The 17,591-nt window shown below is 46.0% G+C and overlaps 1 protein-coding gene across 3 annotated transcripts in view; it reads right to left on the bottom strand.

Annotated features, from left to right (window-relative positions):
- Nucleotides 1-17,591, bottom strand: part of SYCP1 (synaptonemal complex protein 1) — an 811,750-nt gene that overhangs the window by 371,497 nt on the left and 422,662 nt on the right. For all 3 annotated transcript variants that reach the window (XM_075335624.1, XM_075335625.1, XM_075335626.1), the window contains one exon: nt 1,919-2,022. In XM_075335624.1, the coding sequence (XP_075191739.1) occupies nt 1,919-2,022 (104 nt within the window). The remainder of the gene's footprint in view (nt 1-1,918; nt 2,023-17,591) is intronic.

The following is a 17,591-nucleotide window of genomic DNA, read 5'->3' as shown; positions in this document are numbered from 1 at the left end:
ATTGATTTTAATAGGTCTATGTGAATCCGTGTCTCTCGTACGTGTGAAAATGGACATCACACGTACCAGTGACATGGATGTATGGAGAAGGCCTTAGAGACACAAAAAGCCAAATTTCATATATTGCAGCTTACATCAAGATGAGAAAATTGTGGCTGCTATGACAATGAATGAACAAAAAATAAATCTGCATGTCCCAACTAGAGATAAGCAGGACACCTAGATGACATTATACCAGGTCTGGATAATCAAAAGCTGCGCCGGTGATCCTGTAAGGTAAGAGACTTGTAGCCTCCTGTCCAGGTCACAGGTACCACTTACCTGGATCCTGGACCGAAGTCTCGTGAACAGATCCGCTCATCCGGTCTGTATGCAGTGGGACAGATGCGGATTCGGGTCTATACCCTGTAGTCTTAAGAACCTGTTAAATGTTCCAACCTGGTAAAAAGGTGTGGCTCGGGATGTGGATAGGGGTGTGGTCAAAATTTTCCCCACCCCACAATTTATCTCTTTTCCTGTATGGTGGAGGGCACGAGGCAGGCAGTGATTGTAGTTGTGAGTGCAGGGGGAACAACAGGTTACAGCACAGCCTGTCATTAACCCCTTGCCTCCTCATCGCCGCACCACACACAGGAGGACTCCGCATCAGTTGCAGCCGACACCACATTCACATTCTCAGGAAAAAAAGTCCAGTAACAGTCTCTTTTCTCAAAAACAAAACAACTTTATTTTCCTTTGACTTCAGCAACATCTCAGTCTGTTCCTAGCCGGTACCGGTATTCTCCCCATAGGAGTTCCTTACATATTTTCTCTCATATGTAATTTAGCAGTAGTCCGTATCTCTGGCATCTGGGCACTTTGTCACCTCTAGGCCTCTCCTTCCATCACTAGATATTACACTGACACAAACCGGTCATGAAGTCCACTGGGCCACTTCACCCATCCACAGGGGAAGCTAAAATGCAAGAAGGACTGCAACTGACAGGGCTCTCCATACATGCCCAGGCCATCCAGCCATTACCTACCAAAGGGCGCACTGACCTTTCCGTGAATGAGGAATTCTTTGATTTTTAGCAGCCAGACAAAATGGACGCCAGACTCCCGACTGTCGGACTAAACCCCTCTCCTTGGGGGATGCAGTTGATCAATCCGGACCAGATCCCGCATGTCAAAGCTGCAGGGGTTATCCGTAGGATCAGAATCTTCATAGTGGGGATTATATCTCTTACATCTTTCCAGGGACTCACCTGCTGTCTACTTCCTATATCACCCTTTTATTCCTGCTGCTCTCCTCCTCTTCCTTAACTCTTTCCATGCTCACCCAGGTGCCAGGACAGCTGAGCTACAACACTGTCACCTGGTAGCTTTTTATACAATTCACATGCACATTATACATTACATTTTACACATTATACATAGACCATCAGTGTGCCGGCTAATTCTGCAGGGGTGGGAATAACCCTGACCCCCCTACATCCTGTTCTTCAAAAGTTGGGAGGTATGCATTAATAGTGACGAGGAGAATAGTAAAATGCAAAACTAGAGACCAGTAAGTTAGACACAAACATAACAATATGGCCATACTTAAAGCTTTTGTACCTAACTTGTATTTTATGATAACATGCCTTATTTTGAATATCCAATATTGCAGTGTTATCTATTTTTGTGCAGACTAGTGGTATAATGTATCATCAGCATCATCACTGATCTACTGTATGTTTACTGACCTCTTATTGGCATGAATATTTTACTTTACATTTATTACACTATAAAAATGTTCATCTCGCATATTCACAAGCTCATTCAGAATATCTGTAACAAGTTCTATATATATATACAGTATAATGTGGGGTTTATTAGCACACTGATTGTAGTTGCATTATACTAAAAAAATGGAGAAAATGGATTTCATACATACTCTTTCTCGCTTACTTCAGATTTCAGCATTTCAATTTGCTTAGCATATAAGTCTACATCCACCGAAGATTGGTTTATTTTTATATTTAGTGTTTCAATTTCTTCCTAAAAAAAGGAAATAAAGTAATCACCATACTGTGTTTTTATTCAGGCGCATTTTGCAGTGGCATGTAGCAAGTACTACAAGTACTGCGTGTACAAAATGAACTTTTAAAATACTACCAAGGAAGCCTTTTTTGCAGTGTTGTCATATACACATATGATCGCTGTGTTTAGGACTGTTTTCGGATTTTTCTATCCAGCCTATCCCTTCAGAGCTTATTTTAACATCTCCTCTTCTGACACTAATCACACAAATGCACTCAACCACAGCCCTTATTTTAATATTTTGTTTAATTTTTTCCCACAGTTTTTTGTGTGCTGAACACTGCAAATAGAAGAGTATGTCAGCTCTTTGATGCCGCCAGCACCTGCCTTGAATGGAGCAGACTTCACAGTGGATGTTGGGAGGGGGTAATTTAACCACTTGGCAATACAGCCAATTTTGGTTTTCATGAAAAATGTTTTTTTGGGTTTTTTTCCCCCACTATTTTTATTATGATATTACAAGAGCCATAACACTTGTATGACGATAATCACATGAGGACTTCTATTTTTCATGATAAGTTGAATTTGTCAGTGCCACTATTCTGAGGTACATATAAGTTATGGATAAAAAAAAATCTATTAACTCTATAGGGATGAATTAAAAAAATAGCTTTTTTTATTTTTTAAAGTGTTATATTCGCCGTGCTGAACAAATAACATGTTAGCTTTATTCTTTGTCATTACAATTGTAGCTATACCACATTTCTATAGTTTGATTTATGCTTTATTATTTTTGTACAATAATTTTGTAGAATGTTTGAAAAAAGAAAATCATTTTTTTTTGTCACCATATTCTGAGAGCCATAAGTTTTAACATTTTCAATCAGTGGAACTGTCAAAGGGCTTATTTTTGGCGTTCATTGGTACAACTTTGTGGTATATGCAACTCTGATCACTTATTCAATTCTATTACAGGCAACATCTAATATATAAAGCTGAATGTGTGTATGCATGTATGTCTGGGATTGGCATCTGCTCCATCGCAGCTACAGCCACAAAAGTTTGCACACTCACACGTCTGGACCCCGAGAGCGTCATAGGCTATGTTGTGAGGCGAAATTTTAACCCCGTGCGTTCCAATTTACCAATCAATTTTGCCCCTATCTACATAATGGGGAAAAAGTGAAACGAAAAGTGTATCCGCACCGTCGCATTTACAATCACGAAATTTTTCACAGACACCTCATGTAACCCAGGGAACGTCGTAGACTATGTTTTGACAGGAAAATTTAACCCCGCGCTTTACAGTTACTCTCCAAAAAACATGCCTCCATTAAAGTAAATTGAGCCTGGAACTACAGGTTATTAGTAGGAGCTGTGATTGGTTGCTATAGGAACAAAAGACATTCATAGTATAAGAAGCTTATATGTAAGGTAATAAGATGTCGGTGGGGAGACAGATAGACAGAGATAGACAGAAACAGACAGAGAGACAGACAGGGAAAGAGACAGACCTGGAAAGAGACAGACAGGGAAAGAGACAGACAGAAACAAACGGTGAAAGAGACAGACAGAGACAGACGGGGAAAGAGACAGACAAGAGACAGACCTGGAAAGAGACTGACGGGGAAAGAGACTGACGGGGAAAGAGACAGACGGGGAAAGAGACAGACGGGGAAAGAGACAGACGGGGAAAGAGACAGACGGGGAAAGAGACAGACGGGGAAAGAGACAGACGGGGAAAGAGACAGACGGGGAAAGAGACAGACGGGGAAAGAGACAGACGGGGAAAGAGACAGACGGGGAAAGAGACAGACCTGGAAAGAGACAGACCTGGAAAGAGACAGACCTGGAAAGAGACAGACCTGGAAAGAGACTGACGGGGAAAGAGACAGACGGGGAAAGAGACAGACGGGGAAAGAGACAGACAAGAGACAGACCTGGAAAGAGACAGACCTGGAAAGAGACAGACCTGGAAAGAGACAGACCTGGAAAGAGACTGACGGGGAAAGAGACAGACGGGGAAAGAGACAGACGGGGAAAGAGACAGACGGGGAAAGAGAGACGGGGAAAGAGACAGACGGGGAAAGAGAGACGGGGAAAGAGACAGACGGGGAAAGAGACAGACGGGGAAAGAGACAGACGGGGAAAGAGACAGACGGGGAAAGAGACAGACAAGAGACAGACCTGGAAAGAGACAGACCTGGAAAGAGACAGACCTGGAAAGAGACAGACCTGGAAAGAGACAGACCTGGAAAGAGACTGACGGGGAAAGAGACAGACGGGGAAAGAGAGACGGGGAAAGAGACAGACGGGGAAAGAGACAGACAGACATGCAGACAGGGACAGAGACAGGCAGACAGGGAAGGAGGAGACAGCCAGAGAGACAGACAAAGATAGATGGGGAAAGACACAGACCTTGATAGAGACAGATGGGGAAAGAGACAATTTAGTTAAATCTGTGTGGAATATCTGTGGTGTTGAAATATATGTTGTGAAATGCTTCTATTAGCTTAGTTTTTGCCTTTTAATAATTACATTTCTATCTATTTGTTTTGTGGTTTCTGTGTGCAGAATAAATTTTTGTTAATACATTCTATTTTGTTAACAACAGTTATTAACCGGGGCGAAGCCGGGTAGTACATCTAGTGAATAATAAAAACCCTCCAGAAATTCTAAGTTTTATATAAATATTTTTTTAACTGCTTCTGGACCGCCTATAGATGATAATATCTCTGGCCTACAGTATCCATTTTAGGACATGATCATATATCAAAGTCAAACATCAGAATTCCCTGTCCGACAGCTGAAAACTGACAGCGGACAACTGACTCTGAAATGTGACTTATTTTCTTATTATACTGTATATTACGATACTACCTCACCTAAATATCTAATCAAATAAATAATTATGGTATCCTATAGCCTAATGGTAAGGTATAGGTTTAACACAGTTTTAATTTGAAAGGATAATAATAATAATAATAATAATAATAATAATAATAATAATAAAATTTCACTAGCCACTACTGGCACTGTGTTAGCCAGCAGACTTACCATTGAGCTACACACACAGTCAAAGAACGATGGACCTTTTCTTTGCTTGTGTGATTTCCAGTGCAAATATGTCTGAAACACATTGTGACTTTCACACTAACCTCCAAGCCAAATTCAAATGATGTTTGACTATGATGTTTGACTTTAATATGTCATTTTCTTCACACATCAGAATCACAATGACTTTCAGACCCCCAGAATATTTCCATGGTTAGGAAAGGGTCTAGTGATCAAATTCCTTTTTTATTTTTGCATACATCCTTTCCTAAGAAATCATGCAAATGTACAGTCACTTGAATATACAGTATATATATATATATATATATATATACACATAAATAAAATATATATATATATTGTGAGGTATCAACCGGCTGTATTACAAAGGGCCGGTATGTTTTGCAGAAGCGTGGGTGCTCTGCAATGTGAAGCTGGCTGGGACCTGTGGTTCCACAGGATTGCATTACATGCAGAGCCATGGAAGGGTGTGTGATGCTGATTACACACTCCTTACCACCTGTGGGTGTGGCTCCAGGGGTTAAAGCAATCCTGTCTCTGAACCCAGGGAGAAGTGTGTCTAGGGCAGTCTAGAGAGAGACTAGCTCTAGACTTCCAGCGTGTATGCTGGGAGAGAGTGAGAGCAGAGCCGAGAGTTCTGCATGAAGTGTGTCTAGGGCAGTCTAGAGAGAGACTGGCTCTAGATGTCCAGTGTGTGGACTGGAAACAAGTGAGAGCAGAGCCAGGAGCTTTGGGTGTATCAGCCTGCATGGAGGCTGATCACAAGGCTCTGATATTGAGTCTGAGGTGAGTGTAGCCAGGCCAGGGCTGTAGGGCCGAATCTCTCCAGGAGGAGAGACAGACAGGGGTCTGCAGAGGGCCCTGGGTGCTGGAAGGAACCTTGGCTAGCGTTGTACGCTGGCAGGAGCCAGAGAGTGGGGAAGTTGCTAAACTTCCATTATGGACTTATTGTTTATGTTTGAGGGCAGTTTATGCTGAGTGTTTTTAATAAACTGCCAGAATTTCTATGAAGAGACTGTGTACGTGTGTTGCTGAAGCTACCTCACACCGCTGCAAGCGAGTGAAACCCCCACGTTGCAGGGCGCAACGTTACATATGGTGGAGAATGCGGGCATGCGGTCTGGTTGCTAGGGGCAACGCAGCCTGGTTGCTAGGGGCAACGGCCTAGGACATATTCCTGTGGATACGGACTGCTTGCGGTGGATCGGCGGGTCCACGAAAATTTTTTGAAGCGGTTTGCGGTGGATCGGCGGGTCCACGAAAATTGTCAGCGCTCTCAAGCACCTGGTGGTGAATCAGCCGGTCGTTGGGGACCCGTGCTGCAGTGGCGAGAGTCCAGCGACTGGAGGTTCCAGGCCAGCCGGAATTGCAAGGCCCTGCTTGGTGAGCAGTGATACACCACAGGCTGGAGATCCTGGTTGTACGGGCGGTACAACCCGGAAAGGTTAGTGGTTCTCTAACCCCCCCCTGTCTTTGACCACCGGGTATTACCCATTGGAGCGCCCCTCCTGTGCCTCTTTTTCGTTACAGCATGGAGGAGCTCCTGAACCAGCTGCTGCAGAGCCAGCAGCACCAACAGCATGTGCCTGGAGGTCCAGTGACAGCAGTGGGGGCTAAAAGCCAAAAAGAGGGAATGGTCCCTGCAGACGTTGTGGAGGAGCTGTACCAGTTCCTGGTCCAGGGACAGCAGGAGCTGTCGGTGTGTAGCGATGTCACAGCCATGGACCAGTTTGAGCGTTCCCTTCAGGGGCCAGTATGGACACTGGGTGCCCAGGGAGACAAGGGCAAACGGTGTCAACTGGGGGCTAAGGACATTGCATGGAAACCGCAAAAGGGGGCGGAGTCCCAGAAGGGAATAGTTGCCCATAAGGGGGTGGAGTCCCATAAAGGGGTGGTCCCCCAAAAGGGTGCGGAGCATCCCAAATCCAAGGGTGAAGTGGCACAGATGGACTGTAGCCAGGGACAACAGTGTTCATGCCACAAGTGTCCTGTTTGCAATATAGACCACCCATCCGACGAGAAGCCACGTCTGTGTTCCGTGGAAGTGGATGGGGAATCTGTAACAGGGGTTGTAGACTCAAGGAGCTTGGTGACCCTGGTGAGGGCCACTTCTGACATCAACTTGATTCCTGGAAGGAAGATCCACGTCGGCTGCACCCACAATAATGAGACAGAATACCCGGTATCCAGCGTGGTCATTAAGACAGCCTGGGACAGTGGTTCTCATGATGTTGGAGTAGTCTCAGATTTACTGCACCCAATTATTATAGGTTGGGACTCTAAATTATTTGTGCACTTGTGGAAGCAGGGGGACGTATACGGTTGCTTGTGTAAGAGCCGGAACAGCCCAAAGGAAACCCCACCACATTGGGAGGTGAAAAGGGGTCCTTGTTGTGCAGTTATGGGTGGTAAGGAGGAGATGGCACCTCCTAAAATTGACTGTCCTAAGTTAGGGGTGACCAAAGAAAATGATGGACGGAACCAACTTAGTGACATAAGGACTAAGGGAATAACAGATAGTGTGACCGTTAAAAACGGGGTAGTTCCAGAAAGGGAGGCAGATATCTGGTTAAGTGGGGACATGATAGTCCAGGATGCCAGGGGGAGTGATGATGACTCCAGTAAAGACACTGACTCTAGTAAGGTGACAAACGAGTACAGTGTGGTACAGATGGGCGAGAAGGGCAAAACTTCCTCCCGACGCCGAAGACGTAATAAGCGCCGAGAGGGGGCACAGTGTAGGCCGTCTGAGGGTGCAGAGAAAGTGACATGCCTGGTTAATGAAGACATGGTGTTAATAACACCTGCTACGGTGGAGTCAGACGGTGATATCCTACAAAAGACTGAGGAATCAGAGATTGAACTGACACATTGTGACGACAGAAATCAGCGAGCTGCAAGTGCAGAGAAGGAGCCAACCAAGGACGTAATGGTGGTGGTCCCTATGATTTCAAAGTGTGAAGTTGATAGTCTGTCAGGCGAGAGTGGTATAGGAAATGGAATCCTAGAGAGTGTGGGGGAAGGAATAATCCCCAACAGTCGTGGTGAGCAGACTGGTGAACTACCAAGTGCTGGGGTAGATGACAGCGAATTTAGCCCCAAAACTCTAAAAGGAACAGAGTGCCATGTTGAAGGGTGTGACACCCAGGCTGAGGGTGACACTGCAGAGACCCCAGAGGAAGGTGAAGATAATGCAGTGAAGACCCAAGAAACAGCTGGCGCTGAAGTGAAGAGAGCCTCTGAGGAGGTGAAGTCTGGAGCAAAGGTCTCATCCAGGACTGGGAGCCTGCCTGACCTGCTTGCTAAAACCATGATGGAGGATATAGAGACGGTCATGGGTAAGAAGAGTAAAAAACCCAAACGTTCTGAAGCGGAGATGGAAGAAGCCTCAGAAATAGTGTGTCGTAGACCAGAGAGGTCCGCAAGTGAAGACTCATTCAAGAGGATGAGCAAAGACCATCTGCAACAAGAGATACTTCTTAGGCAGGCTACTGAGAGTCGAGTAAGGGAGCTGGAGAAAGAAGTGGCTGAGCTCCGAAGTCGCTTGGCAGAGTACCAGTCCAAGTCCCAGGGAGCCTTGGAGCAGATGGAGCAGCGAGTGTCAATCCTGACCAAACTTGTTGTAGCTGGGGAGGCCCAAAGAAAGCTGACTCTGGAAGCTAAACTTGACAAGCATGTGGCAGGGATGAATGAGACTTCTGTAGTCAAGTGCATGGTGGATATACCTAAGGACTTAAGAGAAGCGTGTGCCACCGAGTGCATGCATGACGAATTTAAGAGAGCTGTGGAAGCGTGTGAGGTCTACTGTACCCCAGGGGCTGAACAGTTAGTGATATTGTCCACCAGTGAAATTACTGGGCAGCGGGTGGCTATTCTAAAGGACATGCACTTCAGATGTGTTCGTATGAAGTGGCAGGTCCAACTGCAAAAGGAAGAAGCCACTAGACAGCTAGAGTATAAAAGGAAAGCGCAGAGTCTGGCGGAAGATATTGTCCAAGTACCCCGGGCTCTGGTGGGGAGAGTCATTGGAAAAACCGGACGAGTCATGCAAGACATGGTGAATAAATCAGGATTGGTGAGATTAAGAATCCCTGCTGCTAATGAGAGCAAGATACCCAGGGAAGCTGGTATGGTTCCGTTCGTCTGTGTCGGGACTGTAGAGAGTCTTGGAAACATTCGAAGCCTTATTGAATATCGGGTACACCATGTACGTGACATGGAGCGGTTGTGGCAAGAAAACCTGAAAATTAAGGAGCAGCTTCGCCAACTGTGTGGGGGACAGCAGCCGTCTTCCACCCGTTGTTCAGGGGAAAGAAGTGGAAGATGGCGTGTCGGTCCAGTAGTTCAGACGCGCGATAAAAGGAATCGCCGACAGAGTGGTAACCTACGATGTACTGTAGATAGTGGCCGCTATGAGCTTAGAGTTCCCGACAGTAGCCTTGGGGGTACTCGAGAAAGCCTAGGTTCGGACAAGACTGTAGGTTTGACTGGGGACATGTCTCTCTACTACGGTGACCCTGGGAGGGGGTCAGGGAGAGAACGGTCTGGAAATGGGACGTCCTTTAACCCTAGGTTGACCAGACAGGGTTTGGTGACAGTGTCGGGCGATGCCTCAGGGACTACTGCTCTTGGACGGCCCTCTCAACTGGTGGGGCATGGCAGCGGGGATGCCCTGTCTCGCGGCCCCAGGTCATTGGCAAGTGTTCTCCCCTACGGGTTTGAACAGAGGGGGAGGGTATGTGAGGTATCAACCGGCTGTATTACAAAGGGCCGGTATGTTTTGCAGAAGCGTGGGTGCTCTGCAATGTGAAGCTGGCTGGGACCTGTGGTTCCACAGGATTGCATTACATGCAGAGCCATGGAAGGGTGTGTGATGCTGATTACACACTCCTTACCACCTGTGGGTGTGGCTCCAGGGGTTAAAGCAATCCTGTCTCTGAACCCAGGGAGAAGTGTGTCTAGGGCAGTCTAGAGAGAGACTAGCTCTAGACTTCCAGCGTGTATGCTGGGAGAGAGTGAGAGCAGAGCCGAGAGTTCTGCATGAAGTGTGTCTAGGGCAGTCTAGAGAGAGACTGGCTCTAGATGTCCAGTGTGTGGACTGGAAACAAGTGAGAGCAGAGCCAGGAGCTTTGGGTGTATCAGCCTGCATGGAGGCTGATCACAAGGCTCTGATATTGAGTCTGAGGTGAGTGTAGCCAGGCCAGGGCTGTAGGGCCGAATCTCTCCAGGAGGAGAGACAGACAGGGGTCTGCAGAGGGCCCTGGGTGCTGGAAGGAACCTTGGCTAGAGTTGTACGCTGGCAGGAGCCAGAGAGTGGGGAAGTTGCTAAACTTCCATTATGGACTTATTGTTTATGTTTGAGGGCAGTTTATGCTGAGTGTTTTTAATAAACTGCCAGAATTTCTATGAAGAGACTGTGTACGTGTGTTGCTGAAGCTACCTCACACCGCTGCAAGCGAGTGAAACCCCCACGTTGCAGGGCGCAACGTTACAATATATACACTAGTTGTACTACCCGGGTTAATAGAATGTATTAACAAAATTTTATTCTGCACACAAAAACCACAAAACAAATAGATAGAAATGTAATTATTAAAAGGCAAAAACTAAGCTAATAGAAGCATTTCACAACATATATTTCAACACCACAGATATTCCACACAGATTTAACTAAATTGGCCAAGTAATGTGCTCCGTCTGTCTCTTTCCAGGTCTGTCTATTTCCCCGTCTGTCTATTTCCCCGTCTGTCTATTTCCCCGTCTGTCTATTTCCCCGTCTGTCTATTTCCCCGTCTGTCTATTTCCCCGTCTGTCTATTTCCCCGTCTGTCTCTGTCTGTCTCTTTTTGTCTGTCTCTATCTCTCTGTTTTTTTTCCCATCTGTCTCTTTCCAGGTCTGTCTCTTTCCCCGTCTTGTCTCTTTCCCCGTCTTGTCTCTTTCCCCGTCTTGTCTCTTTCCCCGTCTTGTCTCTTTCCCCGTCTTGTCTCTTTCCCCGTCTTGTCTCTTTCCCCGTCTTGTCTCTTTCCCCGTCTTGTCTCTTTCCCCGTCTGTCTCTGTCTGTCTCTTTTTTTGTCTGTCTCTATCTCTGTTTTTTTCCCCATCCATCTCTTTCCAGGTCTGTCTCTTTACCCGTCTGTCTCTTTCCCCATCTGTCTCTTTCTAGGTCTGTCTCTTTCCCAGGTTTGTCTCCCAGTCTCTTTGTCTGTGTCTTTTCCTGTCTGTCTCTTTCCCTGTCTGTCTCTATTTCTCTGTCTCTTTCCCCGTCTGTCTCTATCAAGGTTTATGTCTTTCCCCATCTATCTTTGTCTGTCTGTCTGGCTTTCTCCTCCTTCCCTGTCTGCCTGTCTCTGTCTGCATATATGTCTGTCTCTTTCCCCATCTGTCTCTTTCCAGGTCTGTCTCTTTCCAGGTCTGTCTCTTGCCAGGTCTGTCTCTTGCCAGGTCTGTCTCTTGCCAGGTCTGTCTCTTGCCAGGTCTGTCTCTTGCCAGGTCTGTATGTCTGTCTCTTTCACCGTTTGTCTCTGTCTGTCTCTTTCCCGGTCTGTCTCCATCTCTGTCTCTTTCCCTGTCTGTCTCTCTGTCTGTTTCTCGCTATCTGTCTCCCCACCGACATCTTATTACCTGACATATAAAGCTTCTTATACTATGAATGTCTTTTGTTCCTATAGCAACCAATCACAGCTCCTACTAATAACCTGTAGTTCCAGGCTCCATTTACTTTAATGGAGGCATGTTTTTCGGAGAGTAACTGTAAAGCGCGGGGTTAAATTTTCCAGTCAAAACATAGTCTACGACGTTCCCTGGGTCACATGAGGTGTCTGTGCAAATTTCGTGATTGTAAACGCGACGGTGTGGATACACTTTTCGTTTCACTTTTTCCCCATTATGTAGATCGGGGCAAAATTGATTGGTAAACTGAAACGCGCGGGCTTAAAATTTCGCCTCACAACATAGCCTATGATGCTCTCGGGGTCCAGACGTGTAAGTGTGCAAAATGTTGTGGCTGTAGCTGCGGCGGTGCAGATGCCAATCCCGGACACACACACATACATATATACATACACACATTCAGCTTTATATTATATATATATATATATATATATATATATATATATATATATATATATATATATATATATATAGTAAACTAGCTGTAGTACCCGGGCGTTGCTGGAAAAAAGAAGCCCAACGCGTTGCGCTGACTACCAGCTTCGTCAGAGGAAGTGAAAAGTGTGACGCAAAAGCATGTATATATACACACATAAACAATTAAATGAATACTTGCCAGATGGAGTGTTAGTGACTGCGGCTAGTCAGCGCAACACGTTGGGCTTCTTTTTTCCAGGTCTGATACCCTTTACTGGCTCCTCCACTCTCCTAACTGCATGCAGTGTCTTGACCATACCGGGCCCGGTTGGTAATTATGCCTTTTTGATCCCTCAATACCTGGAGCTCATTTTTTATCTTTTATGCTCCTTCTGTCCTTGACCTGGTTCTATTGTGACCACCCTTACAGCTGAGCTCATGGTATATTGATATCTACATGGGCTCCCTGTTTCCCAGACCTTGATATTGATTTGGCTGTTGTTTTCATCCATGACAATATATTGTTTATAATACCTCCTTGATTCAGGCCGTTCTGACACATCTCCGTCTAAGCCTGCATCTCGGACTAATATACTGCCATTACAGCCTCTCTGGGGAGACTATTACAATCTCATATGCTTTGAATTTTCCTCATCAGGGGTTCTGTATACCATATACTTATGGTTTTTGTGTCATATAATATTGTGTGGTTTAATTGTATTTTGCATATCTCTCTCGTATTCTCTACCTATATCATCCATGGTAGCCATGACTCGGATTAACATGCAAACCCCCATATGCAAATTCATGAACTATTAGTACCACTGTTCCAATCCCTCCCCTTCTCCTGCATTCACAAGTAACCTATTTTGTCTGGTGTTGGTGGTATCAATTGTTTGTTTGTATTATCTGCATGAAAAGGATTATGTTTATTTTGACTGGAGTGTTGGCTGATACAATCTCCAGATATTTATTGGAATTATTGATGTTTATGTCTCATTATTGTATCAATTGATATACTATCCTGGAGCCATTACATTACTTTTGAGGCCTTCTTTGACACTGTCTGTCTTTTTTAAAGGATTTTAATTGCGTGTTTTTCTAATTGACCCAATAAAATTTATTATATATTATAAGATCTTTTATAATATTATTTTTTGATGTGTGCCCATATTATGTGTGTCTGGTTCTCCTTTTATATACACTCTGTCTTCTCACATAGCGCAGCATTCTTCTATTTGATTTAGGCTGTGCTTGCCTACCTCTAATTACACAGGATCTGTATGTTTGACACCTACCAACGATCTCGTTAACGACCTAGATGAAAACTTAAAGTGTGACATGTAGGCGTGTAGTTGCGTCACCTTTTCCGCGCCCCCTCTACACCGATTGTATAACATGCCATGGAGAAAAAGACATGGATCGCACATCCCAAAAATACATTGATCTAAAAGCCGCTAGGCAAAAATTTAAATAGAACATGAGGTTCTTAGTTACCATTCTGATCAGACTGTATTAAGCCCACTGCCACGTCACGGCGAACCTCTTGAGTGGGTCCCTAATCTAAAGCCTTTATGGTGCGGCACTGTGCACCAACCACTGCCGCAGCGACAAAGCACCAGCAAGGCAGGCGACCTGGCGCCTCACAGCCCCCATGCTGCAAGGCAAAGCCCCCAAGGCTCCAGGCCGCACTGCCCCACTGTCACGACATCACCACAACAGCGGCCACTGCACAGCACCAACAGCATGGGTGCTGTGAGGCACCAGGTCGCCCGCCCTGCTGGCGCTTTGTCGCTGCGGCGGTGGTCAGTGCACGGTGCCACACAAAAAGGTCAGGTTAGGGACCCACTCAAGAGGTTTGCCGTGACGTGGCAGTGGGCTTAATACAATCTGATCAGAATGGTAACAAAAGAACCTCATGTTCTATTTAATTTTTTGCCTAGCGGCTTTAGATCATTGTATTTTTGGGATGTGCGATCCATGTCTTTTTCTTCATAGTATGGTATTTATATCAGTCTATCCCCCTCTCTTTTTTTGCTTGGATCTGCACTCTCCCCATTTGGCACAGGTGATTTTAATCAGCAGGAGACTGCAAGAGGGGTCAGCCTTCTTTTTGCTCCCAGTTCACATATGGGAGCCAGTGGGAGGTGAGTGCACAGCTCCTCTCACTGTGTGTTGGTGCTGTGTGGTGGCTGCTGTTGTGGTGGTGTGGTGTCGGTGGGGCGGCGCAGCCTGGAGCCTTGGGGGCTTTGCCTTGCAGCATGGGTGCTGTGAGGCACCAGGTCGCCCGCCCTGCTGGCGCTTTGTCGCTGCGGCGGTGGTCAGTGCACGGTGCCACACAAAAAGGTCAGGTTAGGGACCCACTCAAGAGGTTTGCCGTGACGTGGCAGTGGGCTTAATACAATCTGATCAGAATGGTAACAAAACAACCTCATGTTCTATTTAATTTTTTGCCTAGCGGCTTTAGATCATTGTATTTTTGGGATGTGCGATCCATGTCTTTTTCTTCATAGTATGGTATTTATATCAGTCTATCCCCCTCTTTTTTTGCTTGGATCTGCACTCTCCCCATTTGGCACAGGTGATTTTAATCAGCAGGAGACTGCAAGAGGGGTCAGCCTTCTTTTTGCTCCCAGTTCACATATGGGAGCCAGTGGGAGGTGAGTGCACAGCTCCTCTCACTGTGTGTTGGTGCTGTGTGGTGGCTGCTGTTGTGGTGGTGTGGTGTCGGTGGGGCGGCGCAGCCTGGAGCCTTGGGGGCTTTGCCTTGCAGCATGGGTGCTGTGAGGCACCAGGTCGCCCGCCCTGCTGGCGCTTTGTCGCTGCGGCGGTGGTCAGTGCACGGTGCCACACAAAAAGGTCAGGTTAGAGACCCACTCAAGAGGTTTGCCGTGATGTGGCAGTGGGCTTAATACAATCTGATCAGAATGGTAACAAAAGAACCTCATGTTCTATTTAATTTTTTGCCTAGCGGCTTTAGATCATTGTATTTTTGGGATGTGCGATCCATGTCTTTTTCTTCATAGTATGGTATGGCCTCTACACCGATTGGTCTGCGCTGAGAACAGTAAGCAAACACTCGGGAACGAAGGAGGGATGAATCCGGGTGCAGATGCAGCTTCAATACGAAAAGCAAGCAGCAACCGGGAACAAAGTACGAATGAATCCGGGTGGAGTCGCAGGTTCTATCCTCAAAGCAAGGCTCAAAAAGGGACAAAGGATAAAGCGATACAAAGATGCCTTCTAGGCCGGCCGCCTAATCAGAACGCAGTATTGGCCACCAATCGGAGCGGAGGGATGTGGAAAAGGTGACGCATATGCACTCCTACGTGGCTTACAGCGTCAAACACTACGCTCCTATTCGAGGTCGGAATCGTTACAGAGCTGCTGTGGGACAGGGTCCCAACGACCAACAAGATCGTTATACAGGTTGCTGCATTGTTACTAAAGTCGTCGGGAAAATGACTGTGACATCTCACCAACGATCTCACCAACAATTTAACAACAATCCGGAAACTGTGACGTAGTAACGATCTTGTTAACGATCTCATTATGTGTGACTGGACCTTAAGTCTGCTAACTTACAGGCAGCAACTTTGGGTTCAAGTAGCAGGTAGTGTTTTTTTTTAAATTTTTTTTAATGATTATTCTTATTATCCCTTTAAATCAAAACTTCTATATGTGTGACCTGGATAACTTACCATTACGCTATAGGTTCATTAATTATTTGATTAGAAATTTAGGTGTTAATGTATAATAAGAAAACAATAAGTCAGACGTCAGAGCTAGACGTCAGACAGGGTTATTCTGATGTTTGACTTTGATATATGATCATGTCCTAAAATGGATACTGTACTGGTCGGTCCACCTTCTACTCCACAGTGACATTCTAAAACATCATTGCATACTAGAACAGCTATGTGCCATCATGTAGCTGCGGGAACAGTGATTCAGTTGTCACACACAGACAGATTCCCCATAGGGCTTGTTCAGACATCCATGCAACAGGGTGGGTGCACAGACCAGAATGAATAACCACTGTACATGCAGTATAAAGCCTCCTTCATATGTCCATGTTTCCAGTATGTATGGTATCCATTTTTTTTTCACATATACCACATGTACCCATTATAATCTATGGGGCTGGTCACATGTCCGCATTTTTACCATGTGTCCTGGAAAAGACTTGGAGATATGTCCATTTTTTTCTGGCAGCATGAATGACAAGAGCCAATACAAGTCTATAGGGTACTTTACACGCTGCGATATCGGTACAGATATCGCTAGCGAGCGTACCCGCCCCCATCGGTTGTGCGTCACGGGCAAATCGCTGCCCGTGGCGCACAACATCGCTAACACCCATCACACGGACTTACCTTCCCTGCAACGTCGCTCTGGCCGGCGTTCCGCCTCCTTTCTAAGGGGGCGGTTCGTGCGGCGTCACAGCGACGTCACACGGTAGCCGTTCAATAGCAGAGGAGGGGTGGAGATGAGCGGCCGGAACATGCCGTCCACCTCCTTCATTCCTCATTGCCGGTGGACGCAGGAAGGAGATGTGCGTCGTTCCTGCGGTGTCACACATAGCGATGTGTGCTGCCGCAGGAACGACGAACAACATCATACCTGCAGCAGCATCGATATTAAGAAAATGAACGACGTGTCACCGAGCAACGATTTTTCACGTTTTTGCGCTAGTTGATCGTCGCTCATTGGTGTCACACGCTGCGATGTCGCTAACGGCGCCGGATGTGCGTCACTAGCGACGTGACCCCGACGATATATCGTTAGCGATGTCGCAGCATGTAAAGCACCCTTATGTGTCTGTGAAAAACACGTACAGCACACAGATGGCACCTATGTATAATCAGTCTGCTGTACACGTTTATTATTGAAAAGAATAGGAGAAGCTTTGTAATTTTTTTATTTGTTTAGCTAAAACGGACACACAGATGATACATTGATACCACACTGATCCAAAACACTGATGGCTCTGGTACCCAGTGATGTAACTAGAATCTGATGGGCCCCAATGCAAAATTTGGACACCCAATCCCTTGTTCCCCCCACCCGCAAAGGTTAGTCAGATGTATGGGCCCTTTTAGCAACTAATGTCCCTTAATCTGGGCCCCTTTAATTAAATATGTCCCACATCCTAGCAAATATTTCCCCAGTCCTGGTATATACTGTATGTCCTCATCCTGGAACCATTCTGGTATATATGATCCCTATCTTGGCACATATGTTCCGGATCTTGGTATATATGTCCTCATACTGGGCCCATCCTGGTATATATGAGCCTATTCTGATATATAAGTCCCCATCCTGATATACATGTCTCCATCATGGGCCCATCCTCTTATATAGGTCCCCAGTCTGGTATATATGTCATTATTCTGGGCCCATCCTGGTATATACAGTAGGTCCCG

The sequence above is a fragment of the Anomaloglossus baeobatrachus genome, chromosome 2 (genome assembly GCF_048569485.1).
Source record: "Anomaloglossus baeobatrachus isolate aAnoBae1 chromosome 2, aAnoBae1.hap1, whole genome shotgun sequence".
Lineage (NCBI taxonomy): Eukaryota > Metazoa > Chordata > Amphibia > Anura > Aromobatidae > Anomaloglossus > Anomaloglossus baeobatrachus.
Note: the sequence above shows the minus strand (reverse complement) of the source record. Positions and strands in the feature narration are given on the sequence as shown.